The sequence below is a fragment of the Nannobrachium achirus genome, assembly GCF_963921795.1.
Source record: "Nannobrachium achirus genome assembly, chromosome: 11".
Classification (NCBI taxonomy): Eukaryota; Metazoa; Chordata; class Actinopteri; order Myctophiformes; family Myctophidae; genus Nannobrachium; species Nannobrachium achirus.
In genome coordinates, this window is record NC_137820.1 from 32487366 (window position 1) to 32508116 (window position 20751).

The 20751-nt window shown below is 42.3% G+C and overlaps 1 protein-coding gene across 1 annotated transcript in view; it reads right to left on the reverse strand.

Moving 5' to 3' along the window:
• Nucleotides 1-699: 699 nt before the first annotated feature.
• Nucleotides 700-20751, reverse strand: part of LOC308294290 (cadherin-13-like) — a gene marked incomplete at both ends in the record, with an annotated part of 191906 nt that continues 171854 nt past the window's right edge. The window contains 5 exons of the mRNA XM_080737018.1: nucleotides 700-707; nucleotides 5085-5303; nucleotides 10083-10312; nucleotides 13047-13193; nucleotides 19912-20165. Coding sequence (XP_080593144.1) covers nucleotides 700-707; nucleotides 5085-5303; nucleotides 10083-10312; nucleotides 13047-13193; nucleotides 19912-20165 — 858 coding nt within the window. The remainder of the gene's footprint in view (nucleotides 708-5084; nucleotides 5304-10082; nucleotides 10313-13046; nucleotides 13194-19911; nucleotides 20166-20751) is intronic.

The following is a 20751-nucleotide window of genomic DNA, read 5'->3' on the forward strand; positions in this document are numbered from 1 at the left end:
TGGGCAATGTTCAATTTATCATTTTAGAGGTATTAAAAAGTCCTTAAATTATCACTTTAGATATGTGCAGATACCCTCTATACACTTAAACTTTATGTTGGTTTGTTTACTGTTGAGTGAGAAAACAATGTTTCACATTAAGCTGATCATCTGGGGACTCGCCAAAATAATTTGGGGACCCCCCTGGGGGTCCCGACCCACAGGTTGAGAACCACTGCTCTATTTCACCCTTACGGGTCCACGTCAACACTCTCAGAGTTAAATTAATACTTTTATTTTACTGCGCACCATGTGTCATTTTGTCACCAATATCCCTTTGATAACAATTACAAAACACACTCATGCTTTGTTTTTAGTTTTTTTCTCTGCTAAGGTGCCGGTGTAGCAACAAAAAAACGGAATACACTAAAAAGCGTGAGGAAGAGATAGGGCAGAGCACAGGATGAAGAGTATGGCAGCGAGGGATGAAGTGTTGGGGAAGGAAGGAGGAAGATGGAAAAAGGGCTCAATGTGAGCTCCAGGGGAACGGGGATTAGAGATGAATAAAATGATGAAGGACATCTGTGAGGAGAGAGAGAGAGAGAGAGAGAGAGAGAAGTGTTGTATGATGGTAGTGCTGCTGGGCTGGCGGGTGGGTGGAGGGGGGGGGTCGCTGCTTTTCTGTGTTGCAGAAAGATCTACAGGAGGTTTCAGACGATTCTACAGACCTGGAGGAAAGAGGAGAGGAGAAGAGAGGAGAAGATTAAAGGTCTTATGACGTCACATTTAAAATGTCTTTTATTTTTAGGCTTTTTTCTTTCATGTTTCCTGACCTCAATTACGCTAGAAAAAAACTGAACTTTAATGGACTGAACTGAAGTTTTTTCTGTAATCTGTAGTTTCTTTTTTCTTTCTTTTTTTTTATAATTAGGCTCAGAAAAGTGAGTTCATTGGCCTCTGGACAAACCACTCTCTCTCTGTGCAGTGTGAGAGTGTGTAGTTGTATCACCTCTGCTGTTACTCTCCACTGTGTTTGTATCGTTCCAATGCACCATTTTTACCATTTACCACTTTGGTTGTTGTGTTAGCCTGACACGCGAGTAGTAAAGCCCGAAGACTTGAAACGGCATGATTGGGCATCCACTCTCAATTTTGGAGAGTGGATTGCAATGTGTGCACAGTGCATGCAATCATCATCCATCTGAATTCAACAGATCACTCACGTCCAACATAGTAGATGACATTGAGGTTAAAAAGTAAGTAAGTAAGTAGGTCGCATTTCACAATGCGCTGCTAGACCCCTGGGAGATGGATTGCTGCTCCCAGTACTCACCGCGGGATCAAACCCACGACCTTGTGGTCAAGAGGCGAGTGCTCTACCGAATAAATAATGAATGATCTGGGGCCAGGTTACCCTCATGCTGTACAGTAGTAGCCTTATGCATTGGAGGCACCAGACAATTTGCCTTGCAAATAAATTGCAGATTACCTGTAACCATTTTCCAAGGACTTCCTATTCCTATATTAATACGAATATGACTATATGATGAATATGATGTGAGATTGGTGAGAAGAGACAGACAGACAGACAGACAGACAGACAGACAGACAGACAGACAGACAGACAGACAGACAGACAGACAGACAGAGAGAGAGGGGGGACTGACATCACAGGCTGACTTCATGAAGCCACACCGTTTCGGTATGGATATTGATAAGTAAGCAATATTACTATAATAATAGCCTATAACCACAGTAAATAATAATATTGCGATTATACAACAGTTACCCTAAAAATGAAAAATGTTCTTTGATGAGATATGCTGGTTTGAATCACGGCTACTTCTAGATAGCTTCGTCTGAACTACCTGTTGTATAACAGACACTTGAAGGCACTCATGCCTCAGATAGTTTTATTTTTATCATGTACTTTTTTTTTTTTTTTTTTTTTAAATCTAACCCTTGGCAGAACCACTCCACCTCTCACAGAGGTCTAAAGAGGAGAGAAGTTGTGGCCCCCTGCAGCTAAACATCTTTGTATGAAAAAAATAAAATAACATAAATACATTGTCAAAATCAATTCCCCTCAGCTCTCTAGCAGACACAGTCTGTGAACTCAGGTCAGGGACAAACGAAAAGAGAACGAGAGACAGGGAGAGTGTGGGAGAGAAGGAAAGGGAGTGAGACAGAGACAGAGTGTGTCAGAAAAGAGGAAAAACAGGATAGGAAAGATAGATAGATAGATAGATAGATAGATAGAGAGAGAGAGAGAGAGAGAGAGAGAGAGAGAGAGAGAGAGAGAGAGAGATGGAGAAATAGAGAGGGGTCAATAGAGGACTGTTTGATAAGATCACTCCCTGAGTTGTGGTGAGGCAGGAAATGTAGCAGCTCTAACATAACTTTCAACAACTCAATCTGTTCTGCTCTCATACACAAACAAACATCACAAAGGTGTGAAACTATGCTGTTGATTTAGAGCAATGCATCTGTTAGTTGCTGTCTAAGTTTTAAAACACCTCCACTCTTCTCTTTCTTACACTAAGCTCTGCCACTATTACAGTTTTTGTATTTCCAAAGCCATAGATAGATTCACGCATGTACGCGCACGCCTACTTGACACACACACGCAGTGCTCGCGCACACACACACACACACACACACACACACACACACACACACACACACACACACACACTGTGGCTGTGATGTGCTTGCTGTGTGTGTAATATGCCGTCTGATGGGGTCAATTAAGACAGATATAATTTCTTTCCAACACAATATAGGGGCGGCAGTGGCAGCTCTCAGGGGTAGAGTGGCTGCTTGGCAACCGGAAGGTTCCCAGTTCGATCCCGGGCTCCCCCAGAGTTAGTGCCAAAGTGTCCTTGAGCAAGATGCTGAACCCCTAGTTGCTCCTGATGAGCAGGTTGGTGCCTTGCATGGTTTCCTCCGCCATCGGTGTATGAATGTGTGTGTGAACGGGTGAATGTAATGCACAATCATTGTAAATCGCCTTGAATATAGGCGCTATATAACTGCTTCATTTACCATTTACAATAAAATAGCATTTAAACATTTATTTGAGCAAATGTGAAACAGTTTCACAAAGAATTGCAGTAATAATAGTCCATTTGATAGTTATGTTGTGCTGTTTAGGTACTGTATTTCCTTTACTCTGCGTGCTTCTGTTGAATAAGGGTATTAGCCCATTGAATAACTAATACCCACTGACGCTCCAACAAGTAGTGCATCATTGAGTGTTATTGTATTGGAATTTGGAAGGACATCTGGTTCCACATTGCACAAACCATAATGAACACTATTGGCTGTGTTTGTCACTGCATGTACTTCTACGGGCTGGAACAGCACTTGTCAGCGCAGAATGTTGAACAGAGGAGTAGGATGGAGGTGCTAGTGAGGGGGTATTGTGCGTGGGAAGGGACACTAAAGTCATCTTAACTTGGCCTTGCAGAGCTTTTGATCTCCAGGCAGAAGCTCTGAGCCACTTGCTACTAACTAACTACATGTAACTAACTAACTTACTACGTCTACCGGTAACTAACTAACTAACTAACTAACTAACTAATCATGATACTGACCATGATACTGACCAGATACTGACATGATACTGAGATGATACTGACATGATACTGACCATGATACTGACATGATACTTACATGATACTGACCATTAAAATCTTGTCTGTCTGTCTGTCTGTCTGTCTGTCTGTCTGTCTGTCTGTCTGTCTGTCTGTCTGTCTGTCTGTCTGTCTGTCTGTTTGTTTGTCTGTCAACCAGCTTCCCACCCCAAACATGGCCAATAGTGTTCAATATATTTTGATTGATTTTGTGCAATGCAGAACACGATGTCCTTTCAACACAATAACACTTAACATGTGTCTCTCTTGTGTGTGTGTGTGTGTGTGTGTGTGTGTGTGTGTGTGTGTGTGTGTGTGTGTGTGTGTGTGTGTGTGTGTGTGTGTGTGTGTGTCTGTGTCTGTGTGTGTGTGTGTGTGTGAGAGAGAGAGAGAGAGAGAGAGAGAGAGAGAGAGAGAGAGAGAGAGAGAGACACACACACACACACACACACACACACACACACACACACACACACACACACACACACACACACACACACACACACACACACACACACACACACACACACACACACACAGACAGATAGAGAGAGGCAGTGTGCACACCCATCACTCAGGGCGCAGAAGGAATACAGATCAGTTCTATCATGTGATCTTCTCTCCTCTCACATCACGCTGCTCCCACCGGCATCATCTGTCTCTCCTACCAGGTCGGAGGTCGGCCGTCATCCCTCTCTATCATCCCCTGATACACTGTGACGATCAGTCCCCTCTATCCGTCCCCCAGCGCAGAGCGCCAACCGTTAGGGACCCGTGTCACCCAGCACACGCCTGTACCCACTTCATTTTTGGGCCATCGAAAAGGGTTACCAGAAGTCCTAGAGGACGAGATTATGTCTGAATTGGAGAACACAAAACCAGGCGGGATTTAATGTTTACAAACTGTCTCCGCTGGGCCTCAATGAACTTTTAGATATAGTTATTTATAGCCCTCTCTCCATTTGTTTTGTATAAGGCTGATGTGTTTTGATGAATGCATTGTGTGGGTGTGCGTGCGTGAGTAATGATTCTCAAGTACTACATGGGTAAGTCTCTAGTATTACATAGGTCTCGAGTATTACTTAGTACAGTATGTGTCAAACATTACATTGTTGGACTCCTAGTCTCTAGTATTACAGTACATATCATTGCCTTTTAACAGGCACACTCCGGCAATCAATTGCACACGCATTTACATGCCGCAAGTAGATCTTCATATAGCCTAAAGGCCTTACTGAATGCATACCCAAACGAGAATAAGTAATATTCAAAAGTACTTTAAATTGTTTACATTATGAGAATGCAGACACATACACGCACGCACGTTTTCAAGGGAGCGTGTCGCTGCTACTACATGTCATCTTTCCGACTCTAACCCCCTGTTGAAGACCCCTGGTTTAGAAGAAATTTAGAAGAAATATTTTAGGTATTTTTCAGGTGGGTAGTTTTTCCAACACATCTGTTACTTACAGAGAGAGAGCGTCAGGACTGTCCCAAGCAGAACTAGAAGGCTGGCACGGTGCGACCAGGCAGAGCTGCAGAGCATCTTGTTCTTCTTACAGACGCACACCTGAACCTTGACCTCTGTGTTGTTGGATAAAGGCGGCACCCCCGAGTCAGTGATGAGCAGCGGGAGCTGGTAGTTGTCTTTCTTCAAACTGTGCAGCAGCAGGATTTGTGAGTGTGTGGCTGTGGATGAAGAAGAGGGACGTGAGCTGGTGTAAACACTGTACAATAGTATACTATTTGTTCTCCTCTCTCAGCAGCCAGGACAGCCTCTTTATACCGAAGCTGTTGGGTGGAAACCTTGTATGTCCAAAACTGTTGGTAGACTATTTTTTAAAGATGGGGTGCCAAGATCCCCCCCCCCCCCCCCCCCCCTAAAACATGATGATCAGGTATTAGTCACAAGCTCTCACGTTTCATTGATTAAATACATACAAAACCCACAGACAGACTAAAGCAGGGGTGGGCAACTTTGATGATGGTGAGGGCTACTATATTTCCACCTTCACTCCAGTCCAGAGGGCCACATTTGTCATTCTAGTATTGCATACAATAGAAGAAAAAATAGCAGATCTACAAGCTCAAAACGCAATCGGCTATTTTTGCTTCTTTTGAATTGGAATCCTGAATTATTTTTTGTTATTTCTTAATTGGAATCCTGAAATGTAACCTTTTGATTTAATTTCAAACGCATTTAGTTATATAGTCATTTTAACTTTATGTACCTAAATACAAATACATTGGACATAAAAAAAAAAAAAATTTAATACTACTATTACTAGTCATTAAGCTACTAATATAGACTGATGGAATCAAAGCAGGTCATGTTTGGAATTGTAACAGCTGAAATCAGTAATATATCAGTATTCCGGTATTAACCTGTGGGCCGCGAAGTGAAGGTAGGGGACGCATGTGGCCCCCGGGCTGCCAGTTGCCCATGTATGGACTAAAGGCTAGTACACACACACAAGAAATTTGCTCCGATTATGCTCTCGCCGACCATTTTTTGGCACTCACCGACAAAACCTCCGATCGGACGCAAGATCGGGCTTTGCTCGCAAGGTTTTGCTTGCTGTGTGTGAAAGCCTCTGCGTGATTTCAGCACTCGGCGAGAGCTTCCCCAGCTTTTCTGAATATCTGGCATGTTTGATATTCAGCTCTGTCACAGACTGGGCTGGGATAAGCACCGCGAGAAGCAAGCAGCGAGCATCAGTTTCAACCAGTGAGAGAACAGTACCAGCCGATCCTCCTTTCCTTGGGTGCATGTGTGTCAAAACCAAAACAAACAGGGGAGACGATGCAGCATGGCTCCAAAAGAAGCGACGCAGACAACTAGAAAATCACACCTAGTGTGAAGTGAGCATTGCTATTTAGGAGTTAATTTCATCAAGCCAATCACAGCGCGTCCTGCGAAGTGCGAAGGCATCAATCGTGTAGTGAAAATCACAATAATATTATGACAGCCCATTTCAAGAAAGACTTGTGTAGTGTGAAATATATTAATGATCCGATGCACCCCAACCACTTCAATATCGTATCGTTAACCACTTGGAACCTGAAAGAAATTTCTATAGTATATCTTAGTTACAATGATATTGAATTAACACGTTATGTTTTGTTTCTCTGTGTTTGTTTGGAAAAAGTTGACCCTAACACACAGCCTGGCTGGACTGGCTGAGTAAACCGGCACTAATCTCCGTCATGAGTACTACCTGGTAGTGTCATGCCTCACTACGCTCCTCATTATAAAATACTTGATAAACTGCGACCTCTAATAGGCTTATTGCTTCATTTGCATTCGCAGCAAAACCGCTCTTTTGTGTGAAACGCAAAGGACGTCGACAATCCTTGGCTGCATCATTGATGCATTTGTTCGTAGCAAAGTCTTTCAGTTTGCCAAGCAGGTTGTGCTTATTATTTAAAGCAGTAGTTCCCAAACGGTGTATCACTGGTGCACTGGTGTGCCGAGAGACAAGTCCAGCTGTGCCTTGGGATTTTCTGACAGCCACACACTATGATCGCAATATATGCAATTATATAAATATGAGTCATGATGAAATACAGATGTGCCCAGTGGTGTACACAAACAAAACAAACTGATTGGCTCCCCCAGCAGAGTAAGTGGTTTATAAACATACAGTAGGGCACTTCTGGGCCGGGCGACATTAGGAAAGACCTCGATATTGATATTACGCACGATATTAGTAAAAACAATTGCATTAGATAGTGTTTAATGATTTTCCAACAATGGTTTCATTGAAATAACCACACCTGGTTACAGATGGACAGCTTTTTTGCATGTGCTACGTGTCGTGCATGCATGCGTGTGTCTGTTAATTAATTTGACACATACACCAATACCTCATTTCAAGCAGTCTTCGTCGGTATGTGTACCTCGCATGTTGATACCTCGATTAAGGTAAACGTTCTATATATTGCTCAGCCTTACTTCTGACCTCGCTATACAATTTCCTATCCACGGGTTGAGTCACAAGCCGTGCTGAAAATCGTCTTTGACATAATATATGTAAGGAATAAGTCATGCCAAACATCAATGTAACACAGACACAGTGCATGTGCACACGTACAGTATGTGAGAGCATAATGTTATGTGAACAAGGCTGTGACACTGAACACAGTGAGTCAAATCATAAATAATGGGAGCAAGAAGGTCAGGTAGAAATGTGTAAAATAAATGAATGCATGCAACTGTGTGTATCTATGTAAATGTTACATGGTGCATTTATATTGCGCCTTTATCCAAGGTGCTTTACAAAGATTGTGCATTACATTCACCCATTCACACACACATTCATGCACCGATGGCAGAAAACCATGCAAGGCACCAACTGCTCACCGGGAGCAACTAGACGTTCAGAGTCTTGTTCAGAGTCAGAATCCTCGACACTAACTCTGGGGGAGCCTGGGATCCCTTCGGGAACCCTCCGTGTTCTAATGACGGTTTCTCTACCCCTGAGCCACTGCTGTTACTGACAGAAATTGGCTTACACATAAATATAAACATTTTCCCTCTCTCACTTTCTTTCACACACACGCACGCACGCACGCACGCACACACACACACATTATTTTATTTTATTTCACAGCTAAGATAATGGCTGCCTAGAAACCACACCGCCGGTCCATTTCAGTGGGAGCGCTGGGCCCTATCTGTCTCCACCAGCTGCGCTGATTGAGGAGCGTCTCCAGCTCCCCTCCCCCGCTGTCATTCACAGCTGATACCTCTGGGCAGGGTTTATAGCGCCACTCTGTCACTCAAAACACTCTGGCAGTCATGCAACCCCACAATCAATGTGTCTTGGTTGGTCCCTCTTACCCAGTGGCGTCAGTTCAGCAAAGGGCTAAGGTATGGCAACATGACTGGTGTCTTCGCGCGCGTGCAAGACACCAGTCATGTTGCCATACCTTAGCAACAGGCAAGATGAATTTATTTTAATAAGTATTTTTTTATTTTTTTCCCCCTATAGCCAAGGTATGGCTGCTGCCATACCTTGCCATACCCAATTGACGCCTCTGCTCCTACCGCCCTCCACCTTGCATCATCTCCCCTCGCATCCAATTCTCTCATCTCTCTCTCTCCATCTTTTGCTAGCTGTTGTAGGGTTTAGAGCACTGGTTCCCAAACAGTTGTTGTTTTTGATTATTATTATTTTCAAAAGGCATTCCCAAAAAATATAACTTTTTCATCAATTAAAAGCAAAATTCAATGAGAAATCAACGAAATATCAAAGAAATTCCATACATTTAGTAAAGTAGTGAAAATAGCTGATCTACAAGCTCACAGCGTGGTGCGAAACGACGCATTGTGAGGTTGTATATCTGCTTTTTTTCACTAGTTTGGGTCCCGGGAAAACGCCAAATTTCTCTTTTGGGTCACAAGCTAAAAAGTTTGGGAACCACGGGATCAGTACTATTCCACGGGAGATAATAATTTAGAACAAGAAACCTTTCTTTTGTTTTTCACAACAATGAACACAGGCCTACACACACAATCATTCAGATATAGGATTTTAGAATGTTGATTCCTGCCCTCTGTCTCCCATTCTGTTTTCAATCAACACTGAACCTCTAGGCTCTGTGAACGTGTTGCGTGCGTCTGTGTGTGTGTGTGTGTGTGTGTGTGTGTGTGTGTGTGTGTGTGTGTGTGAGTGTGTGTGTGTGTGTGTGTGTGTGTGTGTGTGTGTGTGTGTGTGTGTGTGTGTGTGTGTGCGCACGCACATTGTTACAACATCTTTGTTGGGCATAAACCTTGTGTCTCCATATTTCAGTTTTTATGTTTTTTTCTCTTTCTTTAAATCAGGGGTCTTCAGCAGGGGGTCCGGGACCCCTAGGGGGTCCTTAGAGTTACTACAGGGGGGCCGCCAAATCCTTGTATGATAGGATAATTATTTTAAATGAACAACTTCAACCCTTGCATCCCTATAACTTTAACCAAAAATAGCAGATCTACAAGCTCTCAACGCCTCGCAGCTTGTAGATCGTCTACTTCTGGCAAATAGGTTTGGTGAATTGGTGTAGAGGTAAAAAAGACACTGTTGTCAAAAAGTTTATAAATCTATCTATGAAATCGATGAAAATCTGCATCACACATTTACACAATATGTAGAGGGGGTCCCTTCTTCATCTCTCTCTCTCAACAAAGGGGTCCTTGGCCTGAAAACGTTGAAGACCCCTGCTTTAAATAAATGCCCTACTAATGTCGTACATTAGAGTCAGGCAAAAGTAGCAAGAATAGCAAAAATGGCAGGTATTCAAGCAATGCATTGTGGTTTTTGAAAACTTTTGAAAGTGAAAGTAGTAGTCTACGTTTTATGAATATTTAACTCATGAAAAATAGAGATTGTGACTAAATAATAACACACGGTTTCCATCCGACAGCGACGATAAGTAACTGCAGCATAATGGTACTGATGATACGACGATAAAGAATGGATCACTCACAGTTGACCCTGGTGACCTTCCATGTTTTGTCCAGCCCAGGCTGTTTCCCCAGCTCTATCTTGAAGGGTCCAGCGTTGGGGTTGATGTCTCTGTCCCGCCCCCCGACCACGGCCACGTTCATATCATGGGCGTCTTCACACACTTGCGCTACCGACGGAAACACGTAGGGGGCGTTGTCGTTGTAGTCTTCAAGGTGGATGACCAGGGTGCCGGTACCTGTGGCTGGAGGACTGCCTGAAAACACACACACGCACACACGAACACACGCACGCACGCACGCACACACACACACACCACAATTTAAACAGGAAAACCCCAAGCGAGAAGCTCCCAGTCTAATAAATAAACTTTCTTTCAAAATAGACACATTTCTAGAAATAAACTGTGTTTTATCTGAGGTGGGGCCGACTGCAAGTCACTGTTTTGCAAGTACGTAGTAAGTCTCAAGTCCCAATTGAAGTCCAGTCCTAAACGTTCTGTTTCTAGTTCCAAACAAGTCCAAACTGTTTGTAGGTATCAAGTGACTTGAAAATACTCCATGTCGAGTCCAAGTATTTTTTTTTCTTTAATCGAGGCTAAGTCGAGTGTCAAGTCAAAGTTTTGAGTCGACATCTCTGCTTGTTACTGCGGTAGAGCTCCTTGCCTAGCCGTGGTTGTAGTAACGGTGTGAACATATTGTGGGTGGGGTGGTGAATGTGAATTCATCATGTCAGACCCACTGTCTGTCCACTGCGGTACACATTCTAACCAGTTGTAGTGGGAGAAGCGGAAGACGCGACTGGCTAGAGCAAATGACGTTTTTTGTCTTCCTAAATGACCATTCCCATCTCTCACATAATCACTCTGTCGCTCCATCTCGTTCTTCCTTATAGCTCCTCTGCATCTTCCATCAGCATAATGCCTGGGTCATCGTCACCTCGGCTCAGCACCAATGGAGCTTGGTGTCTGGCCTCTACCTCACACCACTTTGTCCCCAAATCCCAGATTAAACAGATGAGCTTCTAAAACAGATGGACAGCCTCTGTGTTTGAATCTTATGTACATATTTATGTATGTTAAGTAGGATCTCTGAGGGTAAAGCAGTAGTTCTTTGTTAAGAATTATGGGGTCCTTCTACATTTCTTATAGCTTAGTACAGTCATTTTTTTTATTTCCATGTGTTGAGGAAACTGTATCAAACAGTATACTGCAATATCTCTTCACCTTGTCCCTTAGGAGACCACAACACCATCCATTTATTTCAGTTTATATCAGATAAAGAGATCCCGGCTAATACAGCAGCCTATGATTACATCAAACACTTCCAGCCCTGTTCACGGCTGATAGTCCTATCAATTGTTATGCTAGATGGGCCATCTTGGCAGGTAGTTCTAATGGCCAGTGCTTGTGGCAGCATGTCACAGCAGCCGAGATTGCATGTAAATGTGTTTGGAATACAGTGTATACCAAGTTCCAGCTCCACACGCAGCCCTCTTAAATGGTTTCAGCATGTATGCTTCTCAGATATAGTCTTTAACAGAGCTCCAGAAAGAGAAATTATTCATGTCTCCTTGGAGAATATGTGTTAGCCTTGCCCATGGGAGTAATTGTAGAATGTCCTCCTCCACTTGAATTATTACATATCCTCCCCCTACACCCAATTATTGCACCTCCTCTTACTCTTAGACCCAATTATTGCACCACCTCCTCCTCCTCCTCAAACTACACCTAATTATTAACAGTGGTGGGGTTAACAGCGTTAAAATTAATTGTTATTCTAACAGAATACCTTTTTGGGTAACCTGACATGTTAGTTTTGCAATTAGAGTACTCGGTTACTTAATTACCTTTTCCAAATTAATGGGGTTACTTTGTTACATTTAAGACCAGGAAAAGTGCATTTATGCTGTTTCCTGATCAATGAACAGTCTCTGTCAACGGACACTTGCACGGAAATGGTGACCGAGCCGGCAGTCTGTGGTGATTGCGTAATCATTCTAGTCAACAAACAGTTCACCACTTCTGGTGAGACACACGGCCGGCGGCTGGTCTCGTTACTTTGTTGCACCTGTGCGACATCGCAGATATTGAGGGAAGTATTTACAATTTTGTGTTTATTTATTGGTGAAAGAAGAAGAACGTCAACGCAAATACTGTAGCCTTGGTGAAGAAGCCCAGCACAGCTCCCCTCCACAACATTGGTGATCACTCCGGTAAGCTTGCTTTGGATTTGATTTTGGTAAATAAAATGTCGCCAACCATCATCATCATCATCAAGGACGATGATACACGAAGAAAGAAATATAAGTAAAATCCTTTACAATATAACTAAGAACACTTGTTTCCACGGTCCTTGCACTCTTAATTTTATATTTATCAAACTTTCTTTCACCACCTCCTGCTCCTACACCCACAGTGCTCTAATATAGAGATTCAGAATCATCAGTGCAAGAGGTGACATGGAGAGAAAGAGAGAGAATGAGGAGACAGACAGAGAGAGAGCAGTGAGGCCTCTCTGCTCTCGCCATGCCTTAGCTTGTCTCTGACCAGCCATTATTTCACAGCCACAGCTGGAGAGCGTATGGTCACACAGTGACAGTTCCAGCTACAGCATCGCATTGTCTGTAGTTAGATGACAGCTTCAACAAACAGACCCTGCTACTTCTGGCTCATGTCAGCATTGAGCACTAAGCATGAAATTCAGTTTGTTGTTGTTTTTGTTGTTGTTTTTTAACAGTTTACTGCTCTGCACTGCAGCAAGGAACTACAGTACATGCAACAAAAATATGATAAGTAAAACTGCCCAAAACAAACTAAAAGATCTACAATGGCAGTCACTTTTTTATAAGCTGCCCCAGGCTGACTTGTTAGCTTCAATCCATCGTATATTTATCATAGAGTAGCTTGAATAGAGGTATGTTCTTCTGTTTGAACTGTGTCTTTACACACAATGTACTGTGGTTCCTTACCAGGCGGGTTCTATACTCACCGTTATCTGTAGCGATGAATACAGCAGTGTATTGGTTGTTGTGGACATAATGTGACTCGCGGTCCAAGGCGGATGAGGTGTTGACAGTTCCTCTGACTGGGTTCACACTCAGCCAGCCTGCTGGGTCTCGCAGGACTGCATACCTGGTGGAGGAATACAAAATAACTTGCTGTCAATCAGGCAAGTCATTGATGCTCTGTAAACCAAGAAATAAAAATTATTACTGTAATATAACTGAAATTTATCTTCCGCAAGTATAAAACTGAAAACATGAGCCCAGAAACCATTACAAAACAATGTATAAAACGTTTCTACAGGTTGCCAACAATATCAGTAATCTGCATGTCGAAATGTCAAAATGACACTCACACAGGTCCTAAGAGCCAAAGGAACTTTGTAATGCAAAACCACATACAATATACTGTACAAACCTTATCAATTGATGCATTTGTTTATAGTTCATTCTGTAAAAAAATTGTGCATAGAAGTTTGAGTTCCATATTTAACCATGTGCTTTTAAAAGTTTAAAACTGCAATTCCGTAAGTTTGATTTCCTCATCAGGCAAGGGAGACCAACATATACTGCTGAGCCAAGAGGGAATCCCTGCTTGTCCGGGAGATATAGGGATTATGAGCTTCAGGCAGTACATTTAGTACTGTAGGTGTCCTGCCCGACACCAGGGTCCACATGTTTCAATGAAAGTGTGGGAAGACCTCCTGCAACCACTGCAGATGAGCTAATTATGTTGCACATACTCTACGATACAGATTGGATAAAATAAAGTTTTATTGAATAAGATGTGTCCCGGATTGCAGCTTTAAATCGTCTTTCCAGGACATGAAATGTGATTACTACTGTTCACCATGCAATTCACTATACAATATATTTTAAATGCTCGTTTGACTTGGACCAAGGATCCTGAAACATTATGTATACATGTGAGGCAAGGTTAGCTGTCAATTCAACCAAAAAATAAACCATTGGAAATACAAGGTTTTACAGGTCACTGGTGGCATTACTTCCTGAAGACTGACACACCCAACCAGGAAGGACATCGATCAAACAACACATTATTTCCTCTTTGGACAAGAGCTCGGAGTTATCTCGGACACCCACCTCAGTAAATTATTAAAGTGAGCGTACATCTGTAGTTGGTTCATGTATTCATGTCCAGACTGAGGAAAACGTAAAGGTTGACTGGAGGACGGCACACAGTCGGGGTCAAAAAAAAAAAAGAATCTGAGAGAAGATTGTCACAGTCCCTTTGAAACGTTCAGTAAAACCGTCCAAAGATATGTTATCAATCAAAACTGCAGCACTGTTTGATAGAGTTATATCCGCTAAAGTGACAAACTGCAGAAGCAGAGCTGCAATATATGATCCATCAGCCCTGATGTCTGCTCTGTATCAACACTGAGCAAACTACAATCATTCTTTTCTCAGGCGATGAGATGTTTGAGTCAGCGGTTTTGTTTTCTTATTGCCAATGTGTTACCTTGCTCTTCGCTGAATGGTGTTTTGGTAGAGAAGAGGTGCTCTGCTATTTTTCAGAATTGCAGGAGGGAAATGGAGAGAGGATTACTGATTTATATTGGTTTCTGATTTCCTACAAACCCTGTTTCATCCAATCTGCACTGCTGTCTACAAAGATGGAAGGAGGACTTTGGAAAGATTCTTTAAGCGTACTGTATACTTAACTGGACATCAGGCCAGAAACCAAAGTCACACAGGTCTCTATATGCTTATAAAATACAATTGTTAACTCCACAGGGGAGAAATGGATTGCTTTGAGTTTACTACAGTATTTATCAGTGAAGTCTCTCCACCAGTGGCATACTTACACACACCCTGTACTAAGATCTATTTTTTCTTGTTTACTAGTGTCAGTGTGCATGCAATCGGACCATACTTGGTCCGATTGGACTCCTTATTTTTAGCAAGACACTATACCAATAGCACCTCACCATTCCAACAAACAGCTAACTCTTAAGACCAAAATTCTCTGCAGGTCCATAACAATAACAATAACATGTACACCATAACGAGAGACATTATGTAAGGGATAACGACTGGCTGAGCGGTCGTTATCGAGAAATAAATGTCCCGACAGCCTGAGGGGGTTATCAGGCCGAAGGGATTTTTATTTCTCGATAACGACCGCTCGGCAAGACGTTATCCCGCTTATTAAAAAACTAAAAAATATACAAAGTATTTCCTTGCTTACAGTAGTGAAAGTACTCCAAAAGTATTGCGCTGGGCATCCCCCCCAGCACAACACGGTCGCCTTGGAAAACACAGAAGTGTTGGTCGAATAGAATCTATTTACTGTTACTGCACTGTCTATTTCTCGCTTCAAATATTTTTAAAAACATTCTTGAGAGCAACGTTTAGTTGTAAATTACACTGTGTGTTTGTTTACAATGGCTAGCTCTCACGTTGGATATGGCACAAAGTTCACGCACTGCAGACTGAGTGTAGCAGGTGCTCTGAGCCTTTGATTAGGCATCGCTCTGTGTAGAGCTGAGCGGTCTGTTATCAAGAAATAACAGACCGCTGATTGCCCCAACTTATATTTGATTGACCAATCAGAATCAAGCATTCAACCAAGCCGTGTAATAACAATCTATAAATGATGCTGATCTGATTTAATTAATATTACGTCAGATTGTCCTCCATGTACTCTATGATAATTGGTACTGTACTAAGTACACTGAAAACGGGTATTCTGACAACGGGCACATGCACTCCCATTTGGCATCGCCCTAGAAAAATCCCCCAACTTATATTCGATTGGCATGGCTGCATAACATCAATCACTTGTAGTTTTTAAAAGCCTGATTAGAGTCTGAGGTAGATATATTTGAGGTTTGCTTCTGTCACGTCACCTTTGTTGAACTCAACACCCCCTATAAGCGCACAGTCTCTCATTCCTTCTTTTTTCTGTCGCTCCTGTCCATCTTTCTCCCTCTCTCCTTTGTGATCAATCCCCTGCCTTGCCACCGCAAAGACATCTCACAGTTCTCATGTCTGTAACATCTATACACTCCCTTGTCGCTCTCTTTGAAGTCTCTGTCTCTTTTATTTTGTTGAGCTGGACAATGATTGGCGTGAGACGGGAAGGTGTATTGGTCGGTGCTGAATAATGGATGACCCAGCTCTGTTTCTAAGCAAGGTGAAGAAAACAACCTACAGTAAATACACAGTATAGCCTACTGTGTATAGTAGTACCCTTATGTACTTCCTCTAAGCACAGTAAGTTACTGTAGAAGTTATCGCTTTCTCCAGTGAGTGTGTCTGTATGAAACCACTAGAGCCATGCCACTCTTCAACGCTGACTAAAGCACTACAGAAAAGCAGCGAGGGCTAAAGAAAAGCCAGTCAGCAAAACATCTGACAAATCCCTCAGAGGCCCAACAGTTTGGCTAACATTCTGTTCAGGATTAAAGAGAATCTTATTTGTTGTAATTATGCAACATGTGTGTGTCTGTGTGCGTGTGCATGTGTGTGCGCGTGTAAAGACAGCAAATACTTGTCAAAGCTGGAGGCACTGATAGAATAGTAGAGGAAAGACTAGCTTCTACATTGTTTTGATTAATAGTAATTCGCAACATGAAAAATCTCCATTAATAATCACACCACACCATGACATTCAGGTGGCATGTTTTTCATCCATTCAGTTAATTATATCTGCTTCTGAGATAATTTTCCTTTCACTTCATCAAGAGCTGTTGAAAGCACTGGGAATGGGGATGGGATTCAGATCATTAACTACAGCAACATTATGTGAGGTTTGTTAGGAACTGCCTCAGTAATGTTCATTTTAAACGATTAATGTATGCTATTTTAAGTCCTTGTGGACACAATAAGCTCTGCCTCAGCAAGACTGAGAAAAAAATAAACATTGTTACGTTGGTCTGGAGGAAAATAATTAAACAGAATTGTGAGGAAGGGCTGGGTTAACTCATAATTAGCTCCGTCTGGCCCTGTTTAGCCTTGACTGGCCCTTATAAGCCATGTCTGACCCTGTCTGGTCTTGCTTGACCCCTTGTTCTGTCTTGATTGGGTAGAAATAATGCTATAGTGAAAAAAGCAGAGTTCCAAGGGCATGTTGTTCCTGCTTGTTACGGCTCTTTGAAACATCATCTTGCAGCCTCCAGCTCTAAAACAAATAATAATAATTTGACGGAGATACATGATTCAAACGTGATTTACATTGGTAGAAAGGTAATAGGTGGGGAGTATTGAAATGTTTTGGGTGGGTTTGATGTGGTAATTCTCACCACTTCATTTCTGTGTGTTTTGATGTTCTGTTGGTTCTGAAGAATACAACTCCCACTGGGAACTGTATTCTAAAGGAGGAATTAAAGTACATATGATGAGCTTTTAACACTTCTGGTGAAGTAGCGCCATTCATTTCCTCTGCTACTGAAAATAAATTTTATTGTGTTTCATGGGCGTGTTGGTGCCAGAAAAGTGGCAGAGCATTAGCTATATATATATATATATATATATATATATATATATATATATATATATATATATATATATATATATATATATATTATGTTTACCTTCCTATGCACATCAACTGCCTAAACACAGAAAACACTTCTATACAAACAACTATTTTTTTCAGCTGTTTGGCAGACTCAAGTGTGTGGATGAATAACTGCATAATTATTATATTTTGTATGCTTACGGTTGTGTTGTCTTGGGGTTTATAAATCCGAAGGCAACCTGCTGTTCATAATGGATTTAACTAAGACATACTTTTGGACCATTTGGGCACAGTTCCCCTCACTTCCAAAAGTGAGTTATTTCTGGTGCAAAAATAAGACAATCACTGCCTTCTGAGCCTCCTAACAAGGGAGGTATGAACAGATTAAGTCAGTATCATTTGAACTTTTTCTCATTCTCAATTTAGCCTAGACAAATCTAATACTGAAAAAAGGTTCCTACTAACAAATCTATCTAACAGCAGATATCCATAAATCATAGAACTGTCCATTGTCCAAAAAGACAGACTCTGGTAACTGTGTGGCCTCCCTGAGTCCCTGTACAATGCTTTAGCTATCAGTACAGTAGTTCCTTCCAAGAAGTGGACAGCGGAGATCTTTGAAGAGTGTGTAGCAGTGGTCAAGAGTATTAGCGAGTTTAAGCTAGATGGTTTTCAATACGGCAACGCCAGGCGGACTACGGCTGCTATGACGTAATCGCTGTAGCGATCAAAATGGTTAAGCAAAGCCTCAGCGGCGACGGGTTCCCACCCCTTTCACTGAACGCTTTGGTTCCCATGGCGACGCGTACACGCAGCAGACGGAGTAGGCGCTACGTGGGAAGGGATCTTCTGCCGTAGTAGAGGCGGCCGCGGCGACGGCAGGTTTAACTATCGAGCGCGGATCATTTCCGATTACCGTTGTCATCTGCCGTTGCCGTAACTCGCTATTGTTACTGCGGGTGCTGCAGGTATATGCAGGTGGAATTTAGGAAAGATATAAAAGGCGAAGGAAGGTACAAGAGTGATGCGCTTCCAATGCTTCCAATCTTCTTTAACTTTAACTGTTGCCATTATTGTTAGTTGTAAGACTCCCAGAGGATTTATAGACCACAATGAAAACAACAACACAGCAGCAGCAGCAGCAGCTGAAAGACTCAATCAAGTGTGTCACCTGGTCAGATCACTGAGATCAGCTTTGTGAGGTTTATATGGTTTCTGAAACCGGTGGTGACCATCAAGGCTTTATGAGCTCAGGTTCTAACTCCTACACACTGTCCAGTAGAGTGGATCCACATTATGTGGCATTTGATGCTGGGACAGGGAGTGAGTTTTACAGCACATTAATGCAGCATTAATAATTATGTAGTCATGACCTGGTAGGTTTTTATCTCCCAAAGGTCATGATTATCCGGGTTCGAATACATTTTCGGTTACTTGCGTTATTTCTCGCTTCAAATGCATTCAAAAACATACTTGAGAGCAATGTTTATCTCTAAATGTCACTGTGTGTTTGTTTACATGGCTACCATGTTGGATACAGCACAAAATCAGCCAGGTGGTGCTCTGAACCTTTGATTAGACAGAGGTCTGTTATTGAGCTCAGCGATAATTATCCAGAAATAACACATTCAGTGATTGGCCAATCAGAATAAAGCATTCAACCAAGCTGTGTATTAAAGCTATACTGTGTAAGTTGCTCAACTAGTGGTCAGTAGCGGTATAGCAAACCGCGGTCGCGTCTGCTTTTTTCGCGTCGCCGAGACCTATCCATAGAGGTCTTTCGTGTCCCTCTACGAGCCTCGGTTGGGGAGTTACATGCTAAACTCCTAGCCCAGTGTAAACACTGCAGTGTACTTCCTGAAGAGCTCGGCAGTGTATGATCTGGGCTTTGATTGGCCGGTAGGGAGACACGTGTACAGAATGATGCATATGACGTAATTTTGCCGGGAAAAACAGCCCCGGTCACGGCCACCAGGGCTCAGTAGAACACATATAAAGAAAAGGCTTTCGGAGCTGAAATGAACAGAGTGGGTGTTCTAAAACTTTAGCGATTTAATAATTAGGACAATTTTAAGATTTGTTTTATTAAAAAAGTTACATAGTATAGCTTTAAGTGGAGAATAATCCATGGCTGGTACAATACAACAGAAAAATCTTTGCACGTGAGTGTAAGCACGGAATGCTGTTCATAGTCTTTTTATTAAAACAAATTATTTATAAGACGGATAACATTTAACCTAAGACAACGTGTGCTCGCTATCTCTCTCCTATTGATCGCATTGCTTCCATCTACAAAAGACAAACACAGTTTCAAAGCTTTGTGCAACTTGCTTCAAATCAATTCACCACCAAGACCACATACCTGATGCTCTGCATCTGTCGTATATCTGGGTCTGTGGCATTGAGTGAAGCTACAAGGCTGCCCACAGGGATGTTCTCCATTCGGGTGACCGCCAAAGGGTCTGGGAAGAAAACGGGTCCCTCGTTGATGTCCAGGACCCTGACGTGGACGGTGGCAGTGGAGCTGAGGCCATAGTCCACGTCTGGAACCAGAGGATCCTCGTTCTGCACCTTGATCAGCAGCGTGTGCAACTCTGTGGCTTCAAAATTCAGAGGCTTGAACAGAAGATGGAAAGATATGGTTTGCAGAGAGGAGAAGCACGGGATGGAACAGGAGGAGTTGGCAGGAAGGATGGCAGAGATATGGACGGTGATGGAAGGAGGTTTAGAGTGAGATGGAATAAGGAGAGGAGAGAATATTATTGGCATGGAGAATAAAGTTGAGACGAGTAAGACGGAGGACAACAGCACCTCATAATTAACATCTTGAGAAAACTACGACTAAATTACGGCTGGACACAGAAATACTGAAATCACAAATCCTCTCAAATTAAAGTGTTCTAGAGATGACAGCACAAGGCAATAAATAGACCAGTGTTTTTTAAAGTCATATTGTGTAACTTAGTAGTCCTTGGCTCCTAGCAACAGAGGATATTTTGGAACTCACTGTAAAATACATAAATATACATTTCCGATGCATTCCAAAGTGGCTATAATGTTGGCACGAGTGTCGAGGGCAGACACTCGTGAATAAAGATTGAGTTTAATTATGTTTAGAGAAAAACATGAATGGTTATTTTGGAAACATATACAAGTGAAAGATTACATCGAAAATATTTTGTTTAATCAAAAAGTTATACAG